Consider the following 27,197-nt stretch of genomic DNA (forward strand, 5'->3'; position numbering starts at 1 on the left):
GGCAACTCGAGAGAGCAGCTAGGGAGCGAACCACCCGGTACCGTACCCCACAATCATCGACGCATCCCCGGTGGTCCGCGGCAGTACGGTGTGTTAGTGTCCGATCTCCAGGCCCCACCATCACAGAACACTGCCTAGAGAGGCGAAGTTGTATGAGAAATGGCCCGTACGTTGTTAACATTTGGCAGTATTCTGTCTATTGCCATTATCTTGTTTGCAGTTCTATATAAACGGAACAACGATGATGAGCTCTCGAAGCGACTGCAAATTGTTCTTAACAACCTGCTACGAGCTGAGGAGAAGGTGAATCTCCACCCTCGAGCACGGGTAGCTGTCGGCTTCAGCCTCTGTCGCGACGCCTTCGCTAGAGGGGTGGATCTATTTCATCAGATGGGTGAAGAACCACCTCCAGAAGCAAGACACGTCGATGAGATTCGGTCTTCCAAAGATCTAGCCGAGATTTTTGCTTACTTCTTCTCACACGGAGCTGCTTCTGAGTAAGTACGAAATGCTGACGTAATGACTAATGTTTTCAATCCCAACGACAACGTCAAGTGCAGTCCACGAGCGATAGCAATCTCTGCACTGGCTCTGCAGCCACACACGGCATTCATGCACCACAAATTTTAAGATTCCCCTCGCGCCTCGAGCTCTGCGGGCGGGCTCCGGTCAAGGTCAAGTCTGTTGTTTTTGGTGCCTACCAAGAGAAATTCTTACAGAGAAGTCATTGCACACTGTTTTTAGCTGTTGGATTTCTTTCACCACATCTACTCTGCAGTGCTAATTTTGTATTTGCAGGCCTACATATCAGAGACAATAGATAGCTGAGTGTGCATGATGTCTGCGTGCATGTTTAAATTACTCAATGAGCAAGTTTATTTCCTGGTCCAGCTCTCTACATTTGGATATATAAATTTATTCTCTCTCTTTGAGAGGGCGGATGGGCTGTTCTAGACATGTAGCTGTACTGCTGCAGTACCCTAGGTTTTGTTGTTCCAGTAGATTTTCTGTTTAATAGCTAAACTGGCATTTACACTGTTTCCTTGACCGCAAGCCTTGTGTGTGAAATTAATTCTGTCATTCCTAAAGTTTTTAGATTATCAACATAATAGCCACTCCCTCAAAATTTGCAGTGTCAATAGGTACAAAACACCCCATCAAGAAAGACACCGTGCATCATGTGTGATGTGGCAATAATTGTGAGTGGTTTACAACCCCACGGCCCTCTGCACTTTTTACTTATTTTGATACACACCTGGGTCTTCTTAAATTAACAATTTGCAAAATTCATGACACAAAATCATTCATTTATACGTATGATATCTAAGAGTCAGAATTACAGTGCATCAAAAAGTTTTACCCATTCTCTCTCATTGACAAATATCTGTGATTAAGTATTTGTTTTGTTTTTTCAATCAGGAATCTCTTTTTTTAATTGTTTATTTACACATGTAGGCCTATATCATTTTAATGTTGAAATAGTAGCATCAATCTTTATCATAGTGTAAGAAGGAAACATCCAAGTCAGTGAAAACGGAGTGATCAAGCTTTTGAAAAATCTCAAGTCCTTCACTGCCTCAGGTCCTGATGGGATACCAACTATGCTTCTGAAACAAGCAGCCGTGGAGATTGCACCAGCAGTGACTTTACTTTTCCAAGCTTCTATCAGCCAAGGAAAAGTGCCTTCACAGTGGAAGAAGGCTCAGATCGTTCCATTGTTCAAGAAAGGAAGTCGCTCTGATGCTGCAAACTACAGACCCATTTCTCTAACATCCGTACTGTGTAAGCTGTGTGAACACATATTTCACTGTGCTGTAATCCGTCACCTGACTGACAACAACATCATTTCGGATGCCCAGCATGGTTTCCGCAAACTGAGATCGTGCGAAACACAACTCATCTGCATGCTGGATGACCTTGCCAAGGGTTTAGACATGAAGTCACAAATTGATGTGGTCCTTCTCGATTATGAGAAGGCCTTCGATAAAGTCTCCCATCGATATCTCATGGAGAAGGTCCAGCACTATGGAATCTGTGGTAAAACAGCAGATTGGATATCTGATTTCCTCCACTCACGCACACAATCTGTTCTTGTTGATGGCCAGGAGAGCAGGGAATCCCCTGTTACATCGGGAGTCCCACAAGGAAGTGTCTTGGGCCCCCTGCTCTTCCTCATCTTCATCAACGACCTGCCGGACTGCATCTCAAGTTCATCTGTCAGACTATACGCTGATGATAGTGTGGTTTACAGGCACATTTCTTCACCTGCTGACTCAACCCGCTTGCAGAGGGACTTAGATGCAGTTCAAGAATGGGAAGCGAAATGGCTGATGCGATTTAATGCTACCAAGTGTCAGGTCTTGCAGGTCACCAACAAGAGGAATCCCGTTTCTGCCTCCTACACCATTCATGACCATGTACTACAAGTTGTCCGCTCAACCAAATACCTGGGTGTCCATATCGATTCAAGATTGAATTTCAACAATCATGTGGATACCGTCACCAAGAAAGCTAATGGTACTCGAGCCTTCTTCTCACGCAACCTACGTCATAGCAGCCAAAAAGTCAAAGAAGCTGTCTACACAACATTCATCCGACCAACTGTCGAATACGCAGCGACTTCATGGGATCCGCACACACAACGGAACATACACAAGCTTGAGCAGGTTCAGAGAAGTGCAGCTCGATTTGTCACGGGCGACTTCGAAAGATCTAGCAGCGTCACAGCCATGCTCGATCATCTCAAGTGGCCTCCACTGCAGGAACGTCGCTCCCAAAATCGTCTGCTGATGATGTATAAGATCAGACATCACTTGGTTGACATCCATTGGCAGACTTACCTGACCCAGCTCTCAACATCTACCAGAGGACACTGTTCCCGATTCACTATCCCCCACACCAATACTACAGCGTATGCCAACTCATTCTTCCCACGCACCATCCGGGACTGGAACAGCCTGCCTGTTGATCCTGCCACATACCCATCCCTCATCGCCTTCAAAACTGCGCTGAGGGAACTCTGTAGGATGTAACTCTTCATCCAGAGATTTTTACTTGCACCTGTAAATATTTTTCACCTGATTTCAAATTTCTGTTGCCCCGGTGCGGCGTATGCGCATGTTCTCGCAGTGCGTTCATCCTCGACCATTTGAGGGCAGCACTTTATCGGAAGAAGAAGAAGAAGAAGGATGTTACATGGGCAGTTATGTAGCATGAAACAATCAAAATTAAAGGTTTGATTGTCGAGAATTCATCTAAGTGTTCATGAAAAGTCATACAGGAGGTGAACTATAATGATGGCACAAGAAAGGGAGGCAGCTTGGATTGTCCAGTCACCTTGCTCCCTCTATCTCTTACCTGAATGTTTACGTATGTTATTCCATAGCAAACGTTATTACGACGGGAAAAATGTATACTGCGAAAGTAGATATTTTCACGCAACCATTTTTACCTGCTCGACCCAGCAAGAAGAGTTTCACTTGTTTTTAATACCGCAGAATCAAGGCAGTGCAAGTACGGGAACATGGCATGCAAAAATATTAGCGTGCTATTATTTTTGTGCTAATTTCTGGTTGCACAAAATGCGCGAAAATTTCCACTTTTACAGTATTTCATTGTTGCTTCTGTGGCTTATCGTTAATCTGAAGAAAAAAAAAACTTTTAATTTCATGGTAGGGACAATACTATGATTTATTTTCATATTTGATGGAGCATGCTGGTATTGCTAATGGAAAGCTTTACTGAGAATCTTCATGCCTTTTTCTATCCCTTTTTTTTTTTTTTGGCAAATTTTCCATAACATAAACAAAAGTTTATTCATACCTTTAGCATCCCACCTCCAACAAGCAAAGAAAAAAAAAAAGAAGGAAAAAATCTGATTGTGTGATATCCAGCCTTTTACCAGCCTTTAATGTCACAGGCATGATCACAACCTGGGGCAAGCATTTCTTCGACAGTAACAGTAATGTGCGTGGGATGGAAAATGTCTGGAACAGGTAAAATGCTGCATAGTAATTAGCTCTCCAGGGGCTGCAATCCCTTTAATTGAAATATCTCAGCCCAGACATTCCATCTTAAACAATCAGCTATTCTGACTGCGGAGGCAAACGTGACCTTTTCTTGGTGAGACAATGATAAATGCTTAGTGAAGATAATTTTAGCTTGTTGTTTCTCTTGAAGTTGTTCTGTAGAATTGTATGAAGTGTTGAGTCCTTCATGCAAGTCTTGAAGTAATGAATTTCGAGATCTTTACTAGCATATAAGTGTTTTTTTTTAAATCAAATTAAACTTTCTGAAGAATTTTCCCATACACAAACAATATACAACTGTAACTGTGCTGTTTCATATTGTAATCTAGCAACAATAAAAAAAAAGGTGTTGTAAGGTATTGATTGACATACCATTGGAGACAAATTTGCACACAAGTTAACCAGTGGTGTCAAGAAAATCAGTCATGAAAAATACCTTACCATTGTGCTACCTGATATTAACATTATAAGCATTTATACAACAGATGAAACTCCAAAGAGGTTAAAAAATGTTGAACCACTTTAGGTTGAATACATGTACATTATGTCTTGTTGGCATCTGAAAAAAGAAAAGAAGAAGAAAACCCCAACAGCTTCATTTTCTTGATTTCAGACGCATTATGAGAGAGCATCACACGTGGGCATGCTGGTCACATGTTTCTGCCATGGTTAGATTTGGAGCGGTCAATACAAGCTGTGTACTCAAGCAGTAACAATACAGATCAATGCTCTGGCTGTGTAGGGTCAGCTTCATATTCACGGAACCTAGGGTTTGGTCCAGGGTTTTGGGGGTTTTTGTTTGTTTGTTTTTTCATTGTGGAGTGTTTTGTGTTTGCTCTGTGTTATTTGGCATTTCAAAGAAATGGCTTTGTATTCCAAAGTCATTGTGAAGCAGGTTGTGAAGGAACATGTTGATCAGTATAGTATTTATGTGCATGGCTTGTACATGTACATAATTTGGCAAAGACCATAATGTGCCAAAAGAAGAACATTTAATGTAAATTATCTAAAAAGGGTAGCTTTAGTATCAAAACAAGTTGCCATGGACATGGTTACTAAGATTTATTCTTTTTTGTGTTCTTGTGGGTGGCAGATACACACTGTGATAATACAAATTCATGTGTGAACAGTGAGGTGTAGATTTTTGGTATTAGGCTTATTTTTGGAAATACCATTGTGGTGGCGTTGTTGTTGTTTTTCTTTTTTTTTCCATACTGACACACTGGTATCACAAATCATACTATATATTTTTTGGTCACTATAAACCAGAAAGACAAAATATTTACTGCAAAATACCATTTCATTATACTTATTTTTGTTTTCATTTGTTTGATATTGACACATTTTGGTGTTACAGATCACTCTAAATATTTTTCATTTACTGTAAACCAGGCAGACTTACAAAATCTTCACTCTAAAACAAGAGTTTATTACCAGCCCTCTCTTTCATCCAGTGTTAGCCAGTGATGAGCTTGAGTGCTAGCGTTAGAGGGATAGTTTTGGTTGATGATGATGATGATCCACAGCATTTGTATGGCACCATATATCTGTTATAGAAACATTCAAAGGCACAGACTCCTTCAAGACAGTTAGCAATGAATGTCCGGTGAAAAATGTGAGTTTTGAGTGAGGCTCTGAAGTGATCCAGTTTGTCAATTTCATGGAGGAAAGATGGGAGTTCCATAGGCGAGGAGCAATAGAGGAAAATGCCCGGTCTCCGTATCCCTTGAGATGTGTGATGGGCACCTGGAGAGTAAGGCCAGGTGAACGAAGGCCAGGGCAAGGCTGCCGTCACTGGATTAGGGAAGACAGGTATCCTGGGGCCAGACCAGGAATGGCCTTAAAAGTGAGCAGTAAGATCTTGAAATCAATTCTGTTCTTGATGGGAAGCCAATGCAGCTCAGCCAGGACAGGGGTGATGTGATCATACTTCCTCAGCCCGGTGAGCAAGCATGCTGCTGCATTCTGTACTGCTTGAAGTCTGTTCAAGGTTGCAGATGGAAGGCCAGCTAGAAGACTGTTACAAAAATCCAGTCTTGATGTTATGAGTGAATAAATGATGCTTTCTGCTGCCGTCCTTGTAAGGAGAGACCTCCAATAGCTGCGATGCTACAAAGCTGGAAGTAAGCGGTCTGGCATACCTGCAAAACATGCCTATCCATCCTCATAGACTGGTCAAAGTAGACCCCAAGGTTACGGACTTTATCTGCAGGAGAGACAGACACATAGCCGACCTGAAAATCCATGGAGACAATCTTGTTTCTCATTTGTGGAGAAGAAATGATGGTTGAGACCCAACTTCAAGTTTCTAACATTTTGTGGTGAGATAATGAGAAACCTCATTTGAAATATGAAAGAGCATGTAATCCCAAGAGGGATTCAACATTTATTTGATGAAAATTGGGTTTGAAATGGCTGAGATATCCAAAACAGAGCAATCCTTATAAAAGGTGGGACCCACTTTTTATTAGTGTCGCTTTGTTTTGCTGTGTTTTTGGATGCCTCAGCCATTCCAAAACTGATTTTCATTTGATCAACTTTAAATTCCTGTTAGAATGGTATGCTCTGTATTATTTCATAAGTGCTTTCTTGGTATCTCACAAAAAGTTAAAAGCCCAATCCTCATCTCCACCAATACTATACCATTCCTTTGGTTTCTGTTTTAAGAGCATCTCTCTTCTTTGCAGTTAGTGCAGCATCTGTGACCAAGGGCCACGATAAAAAAGACAAGTTCTTTAGATAAGAGGGATTCAGAACAAGTACTCTGGGTCGTGGTATTGTAGGGGGTGTTTTAATTGTGACAGTGAGTCAGCAAAAAGCTGTCTTTTCTTTTTCAGGTTTAATTTTAGAGCAGTCAGTCATGCGTGTGTAGTGCTTGGCATCAGGTGAGCTTTGAGTTTCAGTGGCACAGAAAATTTGGTGTATGAAGTTGTCATTGGGTAGATGTTTGCCATTAAAGTAGGGGTGAAGCAGGGACCTCCCTTGGTGAAGTGTGTGAATTTCTAGCAGGTCAGGAGGGAAAGATACACATATGGAGCAGATAATGTTTTTCAAGATCTAAAGTTATACCAAGGAGGTATTAGGCGAGCCTAGTACGATGTACCTCCTTGGTTATTACAAAGTTTATACTTCAGGAATGCAAAGTGTGCTTCTGGATTGTTCAAGACATTTTCATGTTCCAATAACTGAACCCTAACTGTACCATTAAGAAATGTCCTCTATGTCAAGTTGAATATCTTGTTGACACAGATGGTATTAAGACAATTATTGGGTAATTCCGTGAAGTTGGGGCACAAAGTGTTACATTTTAGCATAACTCAATACTAATTATGCTATACATATATTCTTTATAGGCTTTACATTTGTATTGAGACCATACATTTTCCTGGAAATTTTGTGCCATTCAGACTCAATTTTGATGAAGTTATTTTTAAAAAATGTAACGGTGTCCTGTAGCATCGTGACTTGTCCATGTAGCATCGTGAAAGTTAAAATCTGGTCCTAAAAGACAAATTAATGCAATTAGCTTGACCAAAATTTGATATAATATGCATAATTACTAGATTAGTCAGATAGCTAAATATCTTAACTCTATTTTCCACAATGTGTCACTATGCTACACGGTGTCCACCAAATGTAACAAAAAAGGACACCGCGTAGCATCGTGATACATTTTGTAATTTTCTTTTAAAATTAAAACTGTGTACAGGAAATTTGAGATATTTAGCTATCTGACTAATCTAGTAAATATGCATATTGCATCAAATTTTGGTCAAGCTAATTGCCATAATTTGTCTCTTAGGACCAAATGTTAAAATTTCACGATGCTACATGGACACGTCACGGTGCTACAGGACACCGTTACATATTGTTTAATAACTTCATCAAAATTGAGTCTGAGTGGCACAAAATTTCCAGGAAAATGTGTGGCCTCAATGCAAATGTAAAGCCTACAAACAATAAATGTATAGCATAATTAATATTGAGTTACGCTGAAATGTATTTTTCAAATATCACGATGCTACATGGACACTGCCCCAACTTCATGGAATTACCCTATTACCTGCAGCAATCAAACAGAAGAATACTGAACTTCATAGAAAGGCCTTGTCAAGTGAAGGCCTGCACTACAGCCATTATACTTATATTTCATTGTGGTGCCAGCAGCTATCTGTGACCTTGGAAGCTCAAAGTCTTTTGTGGTTGCTTCAGAGCACCGTAGAGAAATACATTTCCAAAGTCCATGGCTAAGCCTTTCAATCTTTTTGTATGTGACTGCCACTAGAATGATTCTGTGATGACTATCAAGACAACAAGGGGTTTCAGACTTTGAGAAGAGCTTGTTTTTAGTCATGTCCCATGAAAGTGTACCTGTATAAATTTGTTTGGAGTCGAGGAGTGCTCAGATACTGACATGAATCTTCTTGCTGACCAAGAAGTGCAAATGTGAAAACAAGTGCACACAGCAGCAGTGTCACAAACACCATGGCCCAGTCAGGCAAACATGCAACTCTTGATGTCCTAGGAGTGTTTAATAATTATGATAAGTGAGGAAAGCATACCTCAGCCAAAGTCGTTCATCATTATTCCTAACTTTGATTTCTAAAGATCCTTGTCAACTTCAGTGGATACTGCATTAAAGTAAGCTTGAAATGAATCCCTGACCCATTTAGAGTGCAGTGGTAGTAAAATTTTAAAACTAAAAGAATACCAGCAACAAATAAAATACATGCACACAAAACTGGTCCCAGACCTGTAAATACTGCAATTTATCTGTAGACACATGTGCCCCCCAAAATATGAAATAAGCCACAGATTCTACATCTTTCATGTTTCATAAATCTGCTTGTTTCACTTTAGTTCTAATACACTGTACCTCCATTTTCAGTGTAATCTTATTTGGTGTATGATGCAAACACATGAATTTGTTGTATTTCTCATGCAAAACAACAACAACAACAACAACAACAACAACAACAAAAACTGATGTGAGTCCTTTCAGTGATCAGAGTACTGGTACCGGCAATGTATGTATGATTATGAGAAATGAACTTTTCAAGCCTTTGTAGCCAGAGTCTCCATGCATTGCTGCATTGATTGCTGTGGTACATGGAAGCTTCTAAAGCTAGCATCATATGCCAGCCGGACAGACTTGTTCATTAGCATCAGTTTGTTTCAATCTAAATCCAATGAAGGCAAATGGACGGGAATCAATTAAATTTGCAGGCAGTAATTGCTGTTGATATCTGCCAGCACCAGAAAGTGCTGCCTGTGATAGACTGCTATCTGGCTGTTAAAACTCTACCTACAGTACAGCAAAAAATTTGTGACTTGAGTGTGAAGCTGAAGACCAGGGGCCCGTTGCATAAAAGTTACAATTATGGTAACTTTGCCATCCAATGGTAACTTCCATGGAATTCTTGATTTTGATTGGCTGATGAGTACTGTTGCCATGGTAGTTACCATTGGATGGCAAAGTTACCATAATTGTAACTTTTATGCAACGGGCCAATGACCATTTATAATATAATGATAATACATACAATTTCTACAGCCCCATTTTTTTTTTTCATTCTCAAGGCACTTTACAATAAAGCAATCAGATTGAAAATACATATACCATAAAAGAAGAAGAATACGAAAAAGAAGACATTTAGAAGATTTAGCAAAAATAATAAATCCCATCTCTTCTTCCTGAGTGCAGGTCCACTACCTGTAATGGAGACTGCAAAAGCTAACTGGAGTTCAAAAGATGAAACCGCACAGAAGGTAGCACACCAGCTCAGTAGCAAAGACTGGAATGTGACAGGTGTTGGACACACAGCTTCACCAAACCAGTTCAAGATCAATTTAAGAATTCCCATCCGATGGCACATCACTCTCGTTTCTTCCAATCACAGTCGAACCAAAATAGGATGGCATGAACTCAAACTACTTACTAATCTCGCTAAGGCTACAAATATTGACAACTATTAAATGCAACTGGAAAAAGAGTGCATTTAGGGTGGTGGTGCAGATTAAGAGGTGAATTAATACAGGCAAAACAATTTTGAGCCATCAAAGATGACTTGGAAAGAGAAGACACATGTAAAATTCTCTTCTGATCCAATCATAAGGGGAGGGAGGAATGATTGATTGGCTATCAATCTAAGAGGAGATGCTCTAGCAGTCATCATCAGATCTTCCTTTCTCTTTTACCAACTTGTACAGCTATTTCTATTTGTTTGTTGTTGTTGTTTTTTTTAATGTGGTTTTCTTTTAGCTTTGCAGATGTCAAGCTGGGGATATCTTGAGCCTGGCTGCTAGCTGGGAGGCAGACACAAATTGGCAATTGCAATCTCAGCGTTGTGCTTGTTCCTTCTCCTTTTCTGTTTAAACCAGCAGAGTGGGGGGGGGGGGGGATCTGCATTACTGGTACCTCATCATATTTGCATTATGTTGTGCGTGTTATTGATTGAATGCACTGTTTACACCATATGACACGTTGCCCTGAGAACCAAGTACTCCGGGAGTAATGTGCTAGAATGCGTCTCTGCCCAACCATGAAACTTTCTTCTTTTTTCAGCCACATACAAAATCAAATCAGAGATGATGGAAGGGGTGGGAGGGGGGTTGTATTAAAGTGTAGATGGGTTAGGGAAGAGTTGGATAAGAACAGTCTGAGGGGGCCCCTGCTGTCTCTGAAGAGTGATATTGAATTTTCGTGCCACGCAAGATTCAATTTAGTGGAAGTGAAATTCAATTGCAGGAGAGGGGACCTTCAAATACACACAACAACAAAAGAGAATAAGAACAACACCTCTGGAAGAGTACCGTAATGTTTGTCTTTGTTTTGTGTTCTAATCTGCCAGCTGTGAGAATATGTGAAGTTCACTGTTCACAAAGTTTATCACCATGCATAGAGGCATGGTTTACAGACAGCAGCCACAGGAAATTTGAAAATAAAGTTGTGTCACTTGTTACCCTTAGTGTAGCAAAATTGAATTGTTTGACTGAAATCAGTATTTATTTTGTTGTGCTTTTTAAGAGAGGGTTTTACTTCTGTTCAAAATGAACATGGGGGAGGGGGCTTCCATAAAATCTAAACTTCATAATATTAATGTATTCACTTGAACTTGTGTGTCATCCATGTATTGATGCTGTGCAACAATGTAGACACTCATATCTTTTCTTCAAATTCATGAAATTCTTCTGTCGAGATGTTTTCATTTCAATTGATTGACAAATTGCCCTACATCGACGTAAATAAGCAATGGTCGATCAGTTGCAACTCACATCTTTTATAGGAAATATTATCAGTCTCTGGGTTGGATAGATTTTACAGAGGAATTCACAATTACTAGCCACAGCATCATTCGTGGTTTCACGTTCTTACTGGCAAAAAGCATCTAGACATTAGATTTTTTCAAAAATAAATCTTACATCTCCGTGGAGAATAGATGCATCAACAGTGATCTAAGGGTGCGGTGCGTTTATGCTAAGTACTTTTGGGGCCATGATCAGCAGCATTTTGAAATGTGATCAGTGCAAGACATGGTTGCGGCCTGACTCACTTAGATATATATCTATATAAACACCCAAAAAAAATCAAAATTCTGATTCATGATACTCAAAAAGGTGCAGTTATGATATGCAATTCATTCCGATTACCTCTATAGGGGAATCATAAACGCAGAACACATATAAAAGACATCTACACTATCTTCATCACAATGCCTTTCTGGTTCACATGAAAAGGCGCTGATGTGGGCATACTATCATTTATGAGATTTTAGAGACAAAGTCTGTATCAAACATTTTACCAAGTCTGTTTGATTCAGAACTTTATCATTTGTGTCTTCAGTGGCAATCAATGAAATGAGGATCCTGAACTTAGAATCAGAATTATTGTTCCTCTTGTATTACTGAATTTTTGATAGGAGCATATAGATGGATATTGAAGCTCTTTTTACAGAGTCATTGTCCTATCTTTACACAAAGACGTGTGTGGTTGCTGTCATGACTATGGCTGCGTTTATCATCTTTCCCCTGTTTAAACAGCTTTCAAAAGCCGTTTCCAAAGCCCTTTAGAAACGGCTTCCAAAATAGTTGCGATTATCAACTCTTCGCGAACACGATAACTGGCCTGTCACTGCACAGCTGCATTGCGCAATTCGACCCGAGGAGAAGAGGTCATATAAGGCGTGCATGGTTCGTAACTGCAATACAAAGCCGTTTCAAAACAGCTTTGCGTTTATCTCGCTTCAAAAGGCTTCTAGAAACAGGTTTCTGGAAACCTGTTTAGGAAACCTGTTTCGGAAAGCACAAATTTGTGGCTTTCGAAGAGGCTTTCCAGAAAGGCTTTCAAAACAGCTTTGCGTTTATCATCTCGTAAAAATTCCCTGAAAGCCGTTTGGAAAACCTGTTTCTGCCGAGAAAAAGAGTTGATAAATGCACCCTATGGCAGAAGATAACAGTGGTGATGATACATGTGCTGCAAAGGAATCTGATGCTTTGTTTTCTTGCTGTGCACTCGTGATGCTGTTTTGTTCTACCCATGCCTACGGGACACAAATTGTGGAGCAATTTTCTGCAATTGTGTGCACTCAATATTGGTTTCTCCAACAGATCTGTGCAGTCAAATGCAATCATGGGGAACTAATCTGCCCACAGGGTATTACATCAGCAGAAATTCTAGTCTCTGAAGATTCACGATTTTGTCATTCTGCTGGCAGCAATAAGACTTGTATGTTCAAATGCAGGGGGACTTTTTACAAGTGTAATTTGTGTCAGCAGCTTTTCACAGCATTTGCATTAGCAAACTACATAAACACTCTCTGGAATAATTGTGTTGCTATTTAAACGTAGACTAGAAAAGCACTGGTAGAGCTCAGAACTTTGCCAAGCAGCAAACTTCCACACATGCACGCATGCTGAAAATCACCCTTATGTCCCAATGATAAGAATCAAACACATGAAAATGAGCAATTCTTCATTCAGTTTGTTCACAAAATTTCACTAATTTCCACCCCGCCCCCTCAAATATTTGGGCACCGACAGAAAGTATTTGCTATAGGAAGACAAGCAAAAATGTATTACTCTTTTTACATACCAAGAAAAGGTCTGTGGAAAAATGTTCTCTGGAGAAGATGAAAAGTGGTGACTTTTTGCGTACAAATTAAGTGAAAAGCTATGCAATGTAATACCTACATCACACAGAGTTGCCAATTTGTCTTGATCCCTAAACTATTACAATTATAAACTTCTTGTGTTTAATTCTACCCAAATTTTCACTGATCTGCTTATATGATTATATTGTTTGCAACAGAAATGCCAAGTTTCTCAACTGGCTGGGAGTAAAAAAACTGCCATTTAGCAAAGCAACTGAAGGGGGTGTGGTGGAAAGGACCCCCCCCCCCCCCCCCATTGAGCTTGTTCATTTTGGAATTAGATATTAGAACAGTTTTGCACACACTTTCATATAATACAATTTTACTTGCATAATTCTCATCTATTCTTTACGGATATATGGTCCTGCAAGACATTTTTAGCATTTTAGTCAAGAGTGAATGAGTCTGAAATGTACATGTATGACTGACATGACATCAGCTGGCAGAATTTTTGGAGACCTCTTTGGATGATTTATTCAGAAAGGAAAATAGCTGTAAGATTCAGCCATGTAGGTATACTCTAGCCTTCAAAACAAATAAGGAAAAAATTTACATGGCTGAGATCTGCATAAAAGCGGGCTTCTCATTATTAAACTCTTTGTATGCCACGTTTGCATTCCCGACTCGGTTGACGGCGAGCCACGTTCGCATATTCTGCGAAATAGGGTGAGAGACTCACACCATAGGTGTGAGATTTAGTAGATTTGATACAAAGCAACATGATATCAGGATGGAATTTCCTGTTTAATCACTGAGGCAGTCTACTTTCTCGCCTTGTTGTTAAAGGGGTGGTATAGTAGTAGTTGAGATGAGGACTCAGCTTTTAACTTTGTGTGAGATACTTAGAAACCACTTTATGAAATGATCCAGAACATACAATTCTAAGAGGAATTTTTAGTTTATTTGATGAAAATCGGGTTTGGAATAGCTGAGATATCCAGAAATAAAGTAAAACAAAGCGATCTTACTAAGAGCAGGGTCCTACCTTTTAGTAGGATTGCTTTGTTTTGGATAACTCAGCCATTTCAAAACCAATTGTCAACAAATAAACGTTGAATTCCTCTTAGAATTATACCCTCTTCCATGTTTCATGAAAGGTTTTTCACTTTCTCAAAAAGTCAACATGAAAAAAACATTAGAAACCTGACACCCCATCTCAGCTGAAACTGTACTATCCATTTGAGGCAACAACAACTCCGGTTTTGGACTGGAGGCCAGGAAGCAAAAAAGAAAAAAGAAACGGATAAGAAATTTGTACAGGCAGGGCATCTATGCATGGGGTATGGAGCTGCCAATGTAATACTGCAAAGACTATTGGTTTCACCTCGCGAGGACCATTCAAGTGCTGCCCACAAAAACACAAAATAAAAGTTAACAAAACCCCTGCAGCTGAGAGTTCCGCTCCTCGTCCTGCAGGCTTAGGACAGACTGAAACTCATTTTGGATGCATGAACACATCTGATGTGTTGCCGCGGAGATGTGTCTGCACCCTCTTGTGACACCACAAAAGCCCATAACATTGTTGAGCCAGACAGGCAGCCGTCGTCAGTTCCGCTCTCCACCTCCCCCTCCTCCTGCTCTATCTCTCTCGTGATCTCTCTTTTGGAAGCAGGGGGGAGAACCTCATCCTCACACCCCAGGCATCAATTTGGATGCAAATTTTGGAGATGGGCAAGAATCTGGACAAGTGTTCTGATTTCAGTTTGTCGTGGTAATACATGCAGATAGCCCAATTATATGGGGGCAAAACGGATGGCTCCCGGTTATTTGCCTTTAGGTGCGGCACTAAATGACTGGTGTGAATATCACCAAATATCTTGGCAGTGATGACTCTGTTTCAAATGTCACCATGTCATCTATCAAATACATGGCATTCAGTGGACACCAGGGAAGAAGTGGACACCAGGGAAGAAGTGGCCTGGCGATGTGGTTCAGGCAATGACTGCTTAACCCGTTGAGGACGAACTGATTTTGCTTCAGCACGCATTTCATATAGACACCTGCCCGAGTATACTTGGGATTAGTCCTCAATGCTTTGTTCATTATGTTTTTCATCCTCAATGCTTGGTTCATTATATTTTTCATTCGTGAGCAATAGCTTCTCTTCATAGATCTACTCTAGATGTATCAAGGATGTAATATCATTACACATCATCCAAGACAAATTCGGCTGAGTCCCTAGTGCATGAATTCAATGCATGTCATTTGACCAAAATGTCTACTTTGAGGGCCGCGAAAGGACAAAACTCTGCATGCAAGATGACTGAGAGATAAATCAAAACTATTTCTTCTGTACCTCTTCTCAGATATTGCTCATCATTTCATATTACTGTACTTTGATTCTGTTCATCTCATTCATAACAAAGTGCTGTGAAAGACAGTAAACCTTAGATTTGGTCTGCCTTTATCAACTTTTTAGCATGCAAATTGGTGGCAATCATCTCTCACTTCATATAATTTTGAACCAGTTTGTCAAAGTTACCCGTTCAGCTTTTTGCTTTGTTATTTGCTAAAATATGTGTGTAATTTTCCAGTTGATAAAGTAAAACAAAATTTATTCTTCATAATGTTGGTTTTTTTTAAACCAATTATGAATACGTTCCTTGATCTATGTGGATCAACAACCTGTAGTGGCTGCTGTTGCCTGGATACTTTTCAGAATCCCTGTTGAAAAATGAATGGATCCATAAGGATTTTAAATTGATTGCATCCCCCATGGCAGCCATGCAATCACTTTCTGTCTTTCAATCATGCAAAATAGAACACACATTACTCCCAAGTGTGTCATAAATTGCCACAAAAGTGGCTATCTCCACCACACATGTGCGCAGGTGTCTCATTTTATAGTAGCCTGAATTATTGGCATAAAGTCCATTAGCTTGCCAAGTAGCCGTGCTGAAAATGTCTGAGATAGCTTCAGATCAGCCATTTACTGCTCTTGCCCCAGTATCATGAATTATACTGCCTTACTTGTACATGTATACACATTGTACAGACAATCTTGTGTCTCGGCATCTGACTGGGTGTCATCTTAATCTTGTTTTATTTATCTGTGGTGTGTGGTACAGCACTGCAGAATGTATAGAAATTAAAGAACAGAAATGCTTTGGTGAACTAAGAGTTGTTACTGTGCACTCCCATTATGATAATATAACCATTTTGATATAACAAAAGAAAACAGCTGGTCCCGAAGACTTGGTTTTTTAATGAAAGTCCGCTGTACCAAAGGAGAGAGAGAGAGAAAAAAAAGGATAAACATAGTTTAATGATCATCATCAACAAGTTGAGTGTTTCAGCCTTGGGAATTGTAATCTGATCGTAGACTTGCAGGGGGCAGCAGGGAAATGCATGAATCTCATCCTAGTGTGTTTTCCAAAACAGAATGCATTTATGATTATAATGATGATGATGATGCATACAGATTATATACATGTATCACACCGAGTTGAAGATTGTTATAATGTTAGCCAGTTTTAACATACAAAATGAACCAGATGTTCACACTGAGTTACAAGTGTATTATCTGCCTCTTTTTGGGCCATGTGTTTGCACTCAGTGTACGTTGTCAGTGCCATGTCCTCAGCCAACACTCTCTCGCACAGTCATGACTGTGAGACTCTGATAGTTTAGATACCAATATCAATATGCACTGCTAATTTTGGATTTTAAGAGAATCACCTGCTTTATAATGATTCATAATTTGTTGTATAAATCCCTGGCATTGGAAGTAATCAGTGGAGTGTGTTGTTTGTTTGTTTGTTTGTTTGTTGGTTTGTTTGTTTGTTTGTTTGTTTATTATTACCAATCTTTTTTTTCTTTTGAAGACTTAATAGTGAAATCCTGCATTTATATTATGCACTTTTGCTGATAGTGATTGATTTGTGTATTTACAGTAGTTTGTATAATATATCCTGTAAAAAGTTTGTTTATGCAAGGCCCCCATGGAGCCACCCTGTGAAAATAAGACAAATGATTAAGTGAATAAATAGATAAATAGATATATTGATAGATAGATGGATAGATGAATGGATAGATAGATAAATAAATAGAAGAATAAAAAACAGAGCTACCAAGTCTCCTTGATTCTGCAGGAGCCTTCCTGAATACTTCATTATCATTATCTCTTCATGTCTGAATAAGAAAATTAAAAAATCTCTGTGATTCAGGAATTATTTTTGCCCATTGAGATGAATGTACAGGTGTATTACACAAACTTTACTTCCTTTCTCGTGATTGGTGAATGTTGGCAGCCCAGAAATTGTGACCATCACCCTTTATAACTGCTTGTGTTTATTGTCCTGTCCCAACATACAGACGGTATGTCCACAACAAAGAGGTCTTTCGTCGTGCCGTGAAGCTAGCCCAGAGGCAGCCTGGCGCCATGTCGGCTGTCGGAGGCAATGCGGCGGTCATCGCTAACAGGCTGGCCATTGAGGGGTGTGATGTGCTGCTCGGCGGACGTGCCACACCCGACACCCTGACAAAGTTTCACCAGCATGTCAGAGGTACAGTACTATGAAAAGACCCATGTTATTTTTAAGGATGATGTTGCTGATGACAGTGTTTTTTTGCTTTTGTTTTTGTTTTTGTTTTTGTTTTTGTTTGTTTTTGTTTGTTTGTTTTTTGTTTTTTTTAAATGAGCATGACAAGGATGAGGAGAGGAAGAGGAGGAGGTAGAGGAGGAGGATTTAGGGGAGGAAGAGGTTGATTTATTGAAGATGATGATGATGAAAAATGTAATGATCATTCTGCATCAATTTTCTTTCATCATTAGAATTTGTAATGAGAATCGCATGTCCTCTTCATGGTGCATTTTTATGTCAGAAGTGAAACCGGAACTCTAGCTTTTAGTTGGCATCGCATGCGTCAGCTTATTTGCTTGCATTTATTCTGTTGTGTTCTACTCTCTTCCAGAGCATACTCCCCCAAGGGATGTGTTTCAGGATTATCATCGGTGTCGTCTTGTTTTGTACGCTTTCCCTTTTCCATCAAATATATTAGCCAAATTGAAGAAAGAGAAAAGAGAGAAAGAGAATCCAAATTTTTCCAGCCTTTCCTTCCATTAATGTCATCCCCTGTTGACGAAAGAGTTGTTTGAAATATAGAAGAAGAAGCTGTTAAAAAATAAGAAAGATAACAAAAAGCTAGGCAACCCACATAAAGAATTTTCCAGGGACTGCCTTTTATTGCTCATGCATTTTTACTGAGATGTCATTATGGTTGTTGCTAAACCTAATGGAGCTTAGCCTGAGAAGCTGCAATTATGGTGGCGCCTCGGTACAATCCTTTCTCCCTCCCAAGAAAATCTTCGAAAGTCAGCTGGGTTTTGCCTTTATTCAATGCCTTTATTGTGGTAATTTGCTGAAGTTTCCTCCAGAGTGTGTTGTGATGGACCCCTTTCACATTCTTAAATGAATTCAACTTTACAAAGGGCCTTTGTACACGTACCGAGTTTGCTTAGTTTGAAACACGATTACAAACACGATTGTAATTATGATTCAAATCATTTTCATTCACACCGCAGGAATTACTTTGCAGATTGTGTTATTTTTGAATTTCAGAGCGAGGAGGGAAGGTTTGGCTTCTTGCCAAGTTCCCATCAAACACTCTTTAGCCGTTTTTCTGCTGGAGTGATTGGAAGTTCACTGTAGTCTTCATCCGCGAAAACACGATTGGAGTTAAGTTATGTTCACACGCTAGTCTCGTTGCTCAATAGCGAAACGTGATTGAAAAACACCTCCGGATTGTCATTTGAAACATGATTGTAAATAAGTTTCAAATCACCCTCAGCGATTCCAGTTTCCATTCAGATGGCAAGTTTGCTTTTCGTGTTTCAAATTGAGCAATCTCAGTACGTGTGTATGCCCGTAAAGAGTAATCCAGAACTGTAGGATTATGTTTGTGGGTAAGTTTCATGTTTGGCTTAGCATGCAGATATTTCACGCCAATCACGGGAGCAATTGTCACAGGAGCAAATGTCTTGGAACCATAGATACATGCAGCAGACACCAGAGCCAATTATGCATATTATGGTGGCATTTCTTTGAAGTCATATATATGTTTTGCTACAGAACTGTCTTCTGCTAAAGTTTGTTCATATTACACAGTAGTTCACGTTGTATCATTCTACTCATTCACCAAGCAGTCATGCCTTTGATGATCGCAAGGCAAAAAAAAAACAAAAAAACTTTCATGATATGTAGGATTTGAATGTGGTCTGGCATTATTGGCTCTGCCACATACTTTCTCAGAATGGTGACTCCACTTTCAAACCAAATGTTGGATTTTACAGTAATAAAAAGTGCAGTATGTGCTGTGCATTTTGATAGGTCCTGCCATTCATTTTTTAGGTGTGAATGATAGTCATACTATTCCATCACATATGCCATGGTCTGCGCTGCAATAGAGAATATGTTGTACTAGTATTTTAGATCGTCATCATTTCCCAAGCAGTAGTTAGGTCAGTTACCTATGCTAAGCCTCTCTGTAGTATCTCACTGTAATAATTAAATGGTATAAAAGATAACCTGTAACTAATGTTGCCTTTAGAATCATTTTTCAGCTAGGACATCTTTCATTCCCAGCATTAAATCACTCTGATTAAGCACATTTGCTTGAAATGTAAAGCATGTTTTATTGCTTTCATCTTGCTTGACATCCAAATTGATCTCTGTAGTGCTAAGTTTTAGTTAAAATGCCTCTCTAGGTCACTTCTTGTAATGTTAGCATTATCTTTAAAAAACAGCATATGAATTCATATCAAATCTGCTGCTGGGCTTGAAATAAGACATACATTTTGAAGCAGTAAAAAAAAATAAGAAGTTGATAGAAATCAAGCAATTACAGTTTCAAAAGAGTACATTCAGAGGCATGTGTATTTGATTCGTTCCTCTGTACCTACATATTTGGACATGCCCAACCATGAAATATCTTCTGAAGTTTGTAGTTTGCAGGCTACATTTCCATTCGTCATTTGGTTCTAAAGTCTTCTCATCAGATGCCTCTTTCATTTTGTGCTCCTGAATTCCAGCAGACTTTTCTTACTTTTTTGTGCTTCCGTAAAGTCATTTGATCCGCACCTCTCTGCAGCAGAATGCTCCCTTTCCAATCAGACTCTAATTTCAAATTGATGGGAGCTGAATTTGCCTCCTATTAGGAGGTAACAGCGGGCGATTAAGACAAGCGCTTCACTTATAAACTCTCTACCTGGCATTTTTACCCTTTGCCGGGCTCTTTCTGTCGCTGGCATTTTATCAAAGGCGGGAGAAGAAGAGAAAGTGCAGGGCAATAATATATCGGAAGATTGATGGGCCGGAAACACTCCACGGCTTCTGACGTGGCATAAAGGGCAGAGTGCGCAAATGTGGATTTGATGAGGTGGAAGAGCTCCGTAGAGAGAGAGAGAGAGAGAGGGAGAGAGAAATCCTTACCACAATTTCATTAGTTTTTGGATCCCTTGATTGCACTGGGTTGACACTTTGTTTAGGTAGTCTGTCGCCTTAGTTTCTTTCTGAACAAGTCGGTGGCATGTTGGCCAATGGGAAATGCCCAAGATCTATATCCAGTTGTTGAGGTGGTCTTGTCAGGCATTTGATCTCTCAGTTTGAATGTTATTTATTTTTTTCATGGTGTGTGTGCTTGTCAGGGTGTCAAACATCTTTTACATGAAATGGTGAGGAAATGGGAGGTTGTGTAATGTTACAGTATATTTCTTCTCTGCCTGCTAGATGTGAGTGAGCTGGCAACGAAAAAGAAAACAAAAAGATCTGAATTCAAGTCTTGGTTTTTCAAAGAGAGGCTCAAACATCTTTGATAAACAGTGGTATCAGTAATGTGCTTTGCCTTTCTAGTTTGCATGTCCATGCAAATTACTCATTAGGTCTGTCTGAGCAGATATTCATAATGAACTAGAAAAGCACTCTGAGAGCGCAGACCTCTGACAAGCAACTAATTTCCACCAATAATCCTGTTCTTCTATAAGAGATCAGTGATTTTCACCCATACACTGTATGTATGGTATGCTAAAAATCATCCAAATTCCCAAATATTGAAGGCTTTTGTTACATCATCAACCCTCAGCTGCGTGACGTGCCTCGCAGTAGAGCACGCACTTTAGTGTGCGTATGAAAACCTCAAAAATACACAGCTTGAACTCCCAAGGTAGGGTCAAGTTCATTGACCCTATCTGCCAATATATCGAATATCCTTCATAAAATCCACAAAAGTTTCCGGATTACTGCCAAAATTTTATCATCTTTTCTTGTGTCATTCTCAATCTTTCCTGCAAGTTTCATCCAAATCCGTTTGCAACTTTTTGAGTTATTTTGCACATGGACAAACAAACAAACAAACGGTCACAAAAGCATAACCTCCTCCCTTGGCGGAGGTAATCATCTGTCATCAGCTCCCTCTGCTGTTGATACCAGTAACCTTTGTATGAAATTTCAGTGGGTTTTGTGGTCAGTAGCCTCTTGATGTGTGTAGCCCAGTAAGTGTCCCTTTATTCTAGAGTTTTGATTACAAGCCTGTGAATTTGAAGTGCAGTGCTATGTTTTCCAATGTCCGAAACCACAAACACACCTTGCTTGTTTAAACCTCTGATATTTATTTGTTTTTATTCATTATTCCATTGGTCATTGGTAGTTTGTTGTCCATGTCAACCCTCGCTCACCTCTTACTGACAGCATTCGGGATGGGGTGTGTGGGGGGGGGGGGGGGTCTTTTGGTCATGTGAGACTCCTGATTGGGACATAAACAAGCAAGAGGTGTGTATGTGTATTCAGTGCTCTCATTAACCTCTTGCACCTTGTTTTCTTAACTTGCAAGATATGCAAGTTAAGATATGCAAGTCTTAGGTTGACAAGCATCTATGACAATGCAAAGTTAGTCAACTGCTAGAGCATTCACACTGTCCTTATTTTGAGCTTGCAGCCCTTATGTTCCTATAGGCTCCACTTTCATCAAAATACGCCAAGTTTCAAGCTAGCTTGAAGTTTAGCGGGCTCAGCATGAACCTATTACCAGTGTGACCAAAGAGGTGTTTTTATACCTCCATGGTGTGACCCAGCTATAGCTCTTCCCTTTAGATACCTGCCCTTCCCACCAGATTCCCCCTGGGACTGCCTCAGGTCTTCCAGAGAAAGATAAGTATCTTCTTAAGCTGCCAGTGTGTATTGACACTGACACCTCACATCAGATGCCCTCCTCTAGCTGAAATAGCAGACACCTACTGATAAACATCTCGGGTCAGAGATGCTCTCAACGTAAATCTCCCTCATCCCTCATCTTGTCATCCTCCTCCTCCTCCATCTCCTCCTCCTCTATCTCTCTGGGGTTTCAGACTGATAGAAAAGAACTCGTTTGTAGAGCCTAAGTACATATTCTAATACATGCTTAACAATGTGTGAAAGTTACAGAGTGTTCAGACAAGGCAATGACTTGATTCCAATTTATACTGACAGCTAATGGCACAAACTCCATAGCCTGTATCGGATACAATGTACTCAAATATGCATAGACCTCTTGATACACTTACACTGTACATGCAATAGTATTTACACTGTGTGCACACCTCACTCTGTTATCGACAACACTATTGAAAGCAAAGTTCCATGCAATCATGTTTAAGTAGTCGGACCCTCAGACTGTAATTGGGCCCAGAATTGAGCAAAACTTGATTAGAAAACACCTTCAGACCATGATCGACTAAATATGGCACAAGATCTGTGTTTGGAGAAAGGTGACTCAACTTGGCTTTCAAAGTGATGAAGTACTGAAATGATTTCTGAATGTGTGTAGTTTTTTTTTACTACAAAGAAGTGTGAAACCCTTCTCTTTCTATCTCTTTCTCTCTCTGTCATGATCTATGGTAGCTTTTGTGAGATTAGATGCCTTGTTTCGCATGAGATATTGTCTTTTCTGACCTATCGTAGTTTTTTTCCCCATGGCATTGATTGCATGATATGGGCTAAGCCAGATCCTGTTGATGGCATTTTAAAGTGGATTTTGGTGTCACATGTCAGTGTAGTAGAAGCATAGCGAGAGTAGGGTTAGAATGTTTCCTGCATTGATGTAAAATATCTACAGAGAGCTTTTAAGAAGAGGCCTTTCTGCAAAAGTGTATACAACTGTAGATCTTAAGTGAGGGATATATTCAAGGGAGTGAGGGGGTGATAATCTTTCACTCGATAATTGTTAAATATAAGTGAGATACGCTCTGGTGGTGACAGGAGCCCTCAGGGTTGAGATCATGAACAGCTGCCTATAATTCATGGGATAAAGAATGACAGATTATTAACTCCGGGAACGGAATTCCTGTTCAGGTCACAAAAACCTAATGCAGACAGAAGCGTTACAGAATCAGACGCTGGCTGAAATCAAGAATACTGTAAACTTTAAGCCAACAATGTGATAATGTGCAAAGTGAGATAGGATGGTGTTTGTTGTGCTCACTGTTTTCCTGATGCTATGTCAAACATTTTCTGAGAAGCATATGAAATTTTTTTCTTCCCGTATTACATGTATCTTTGCCTGATGGCTTGTTTTATGATTTTGCTTTACCCTCACAGGTTATATATTAATTTTGTAATAAGTATATTTTGATGTCTACCATCAATTATAGTTTCTGCTGGAAGTGTGAGGAAAACTGCCTAGTAGTCACTATGCCTGCAATAACCTAAGAAAGATAAAGATATTTTATCACGTTTAATAGAATGGAAGGGAATCTCATGTGATGTACGTATCACCATGCAGGGCACTCTTGGTTTTGTCTACCGGTAATTGGATTCTGTGCCTGATATAGAAGTGAGCATTATTGAAAGAAAAGCATTGACAGTGCTCGTCACTATTGCCTGGTGTGAATAGGATATTTCCAATGTTCATTGTAACTTGGGACAGAAGTGATTTCATTTCTCAAGAAGAGCAAGTGTCTTTGTCCTTTCAGCCCAATGCTTGACATGAGAACGTTTGAAGATATCATGTGTTGTAGCGGTGGAATATTAGTGGGACAGTTACCATGTGAATTAATGCTCTTTTTTAATACTCAATAGATACCCCAATTTTCTTTGTCCTTTTTTCCAATCTTGGTCAACTCACAGTTGTAGGTGACCCGGTGGAGGAGGATGATGTACATCTTATTTTGGAATACAAGACAGGAGAAAAATTTGGCAGATATACCTCACCAAGAGCTAACAGGTAACCAGCTTTGAAGAGATAGGAGTGTGATACATTCTATCTACTGCATCCCTAGGTTTTCTGAAAGTCCTTGACACACATGGTACATCTAGGCAACTTTCATTTTAAGGGAAATTCTGCACTTACACGTATCGCTTTGAAAATGGGAGTATAAATAAAGTCAAACAGAATGGTGAAAGTTTTGTTAAAATCAGATGAAGTTGCAGAATTCTGAAGTTTAACATATTTTCACAAAACAATGCTATTAGTTATTACAATCACATGGCCTCACAGCACTCCAGTTCTCTTGTGTAAAAACCAGTATCTCTGGAAATAATTCGTTCAGTGTTATATAAGTCCTGTATTGTACAAATTCTTCATTGCTGAGTCATTCCACTTTTTTTCTGGAACAATTTTGTAAGAAACATTTAAATACTCCTTCTAGAATTCCTGTAAAAACATGAGATTTAATAAAGATGTTTGTGCTAACCAATGTGAACATGGTTATGAGGAGGCCATGTCATTATAAATGCAATTAATTCCTAAGTATGAATACGTTGCTTATTTTGTGGCCAACTGTAATGAATCACTCACTATTCTCTTATGTCTGATTTTCTCTAAATTTGTTAAAGTAGGGCAGAACTTGCAGTGGAATTTGCTAAAAGATGCTAATCACAAACTCACGCTTTGATGTCACACCTAATCAACACATTGTCATGTTAGAAAACAGATGTGTGCAATACCTATGTTCCTTCGAGATTTGGGCTAATTTCTGCATTTTCAAGAAGAAATGTTGAGTATTCGGAAGACCACACTTTCTGTTTTTCTGCCATGGCACAACTGTGCTATCCTCATAACAGTTGACTCAGTTCACCCACCTTTGACGGATATCTTGTTGCTGTGCTTATTATAAATGTTCAACCCTGATTTATGCCTGTTGTGAATATAAACATGTGCAGCATCATAAATTGTGACCCTGGATGTTCAGAGTACACATTATGAATCTCATAAATCACTGATGCACTGATGAAGTTTGTTTCCTAGGGCAACTGCTGCCATGTTTCTTGCCCTTGTTTTCTTTTTATTATTCCCATTTCTCCCCAAAAACTGTCTATTAGGTTCATCATACACAGTGATGTTTATAATCCTTTCTTGGAAGGACTTGAAGAATTCCAAGAAGAACTACTGAAATTTAACCCAAAAGCTGTGGTACTTGGTGGTCTGCAAATGATGGACAACTTTCCTTTCAAAAAAGGTACATATTTTTCTCTTCCAGGTTTCTGTTCTTGTCAGTTCAGCATGAGCACCAAATCAGGTCATAGTTATGTGCTACTATGGACTTTATAAAGAAACAACTATGAAATTGTGACATTTTTCTTTTTAGTTGTTAATTTTATGTCTGTCTGAAGCACAGGGGAAGTGCTGTAATCATTTTATTCATCTAGGTCAGGTAAACACGATTAAGACAATTCTATGGTGCTGTTGACCAAGAGAGCATAGTGTATGAATTTAGTGGGATTTAATGTTTAGTAGGGTTAGGCTGCGTTCACATAGAAGTATTCGCTATTCGCTATTCGCTATTCTGTATTCGGGCACCGAATACACCGCCGCCCGTACCGTCAACTCACCATCCCATGCAGTGAGGATTTCTTCCTCCTACATCCCAGCAAATCTTATTAACAATTTCTAAACTGCATCAGAATGTCAGTCTACATGCTTATTTTTGCTAAAGGGCAAATCCAGACCCAAAGTGTCATTATTTCATAAACGAGAGACGGTATACGCTGCAAGAAAATCGAACAAGCTCAATTCCCATTTTGCTATACTTTTCGCAGCTATTCGTACTTTCGAATAGTGCCCTCTTATGTGAACCGGTGTGAGAAAATCCTATCGTTCGATTCAAGCTATTCGCGTGCCCTCGAAAAACGAGCCCGAATACCCGAATAGTATACTTCTATGTGAACGCAGCCTTATGGGAATGAAACAAAGTGGTGAATGTACTGTTGACCTTGTGTGCACTGTAGCTGTTCCATCACCTTAGCCCTTTACCCAGCATGCACCTCTTGTTTCAAACCTCCAGGTGAACGACCAGAGAGGCTTCAACTCCTGCAGGACATGCTGCGAAGCCTCCCAGCTACAACCCCTGTCCACCTGGAGCTAGCCTCCTTTGCTGAGGAGGAGATGATGCAGGAGCTGCTGGAATACATCTTTCTTTACTCCGACTCTCTTGGGATGAATGAGCAGGAGTTACCCAACCTTTTCAGCCTCCTGAATTATGGAAACATGAGCCTCGTCTCGAACCCCTACCCTCGTGTTGCCACCGTCCTGGACCAGATGCGCTCCGTCTATAGCACCCTCAAGGGGTTCCCTCGCACCCCTGGCCAGCGCCCCATCACCCGCATTCACGTTCACACGCTAGCCTTTCAGGCCATCCTCACTGTGGATGGGTCCATCTGGCGCAACACTATGTCGGCTGCTGCGAAGGCGTCATTGACCGCACACCGCCACGTCTGTGCCTCATCGGAAGTGGACATGGCCCGCTCGCGAATCATCATGGACGACTCCTTTTCCGTATCGAGGGAACAGGGCAGCCGCAAAATTCCGTTTCAAGAGGATCGGCCCGTTTCGTGTTGGAAGGAGGAAGACTATGAAATTTGTGTGGCCCCCGTCCTGGTGTGCACCAAGGTGTACCGAACTGCAGGGGGTGGGGACAATATTTCAGCAGCTGGCCTGTCTGTGCAGATTTAGGGGACTTGAGCAATAACATCTCATCAAATGTGAACTCTTTATTCAGATTGAGGTATTTTTGTGAATAAGATATATTATTTGACATCTTATTTTCAACATT

At 40.0% G+C, this 27,197-nt stretch overlaps 1 protein-coding gene across 1 annotated transcript; it reads left to right on the forward strand.

The window, feature by feature from the left end:
* LOC139730687 (ADP-dependent glucokinase-like) lies at positions 1-27,197 on the forward strand. Its single transcript, XM_071641546.1, has 5 exons — positions 1-497; positions 17,492-17,682; positions 24,274-24,370; positions 25,468-25,604; positions 26,430-27,197. Exons 1-5 carry the CDS (start codon positions 160-162, stop codon positions 27,095-27,097), a joined length of 1,431 nt encoding a protein of 476 aa, XP_071497647.1. The 5' UTR covers positions 1-159; the 3' UTR covers positions 27,098-27,197.

This window comes from Diadema antillarum, unplaced genomic scaffold, assembly GCF_040938485.1.
Source record: "Diadema antillarum isolate AM-2024a unplaced genomic scaffold, OU_Dant_1.0 seq00000326_RagTag, whole genome shotgun sequence".
NCBI classification, from domain to species: domain Eukaryota; kingdom Metazoa; phylum Echinodermata; class Echinoidea; order Diadematoida; family Diadematidae; genus Diadema; species Diadema antillarum.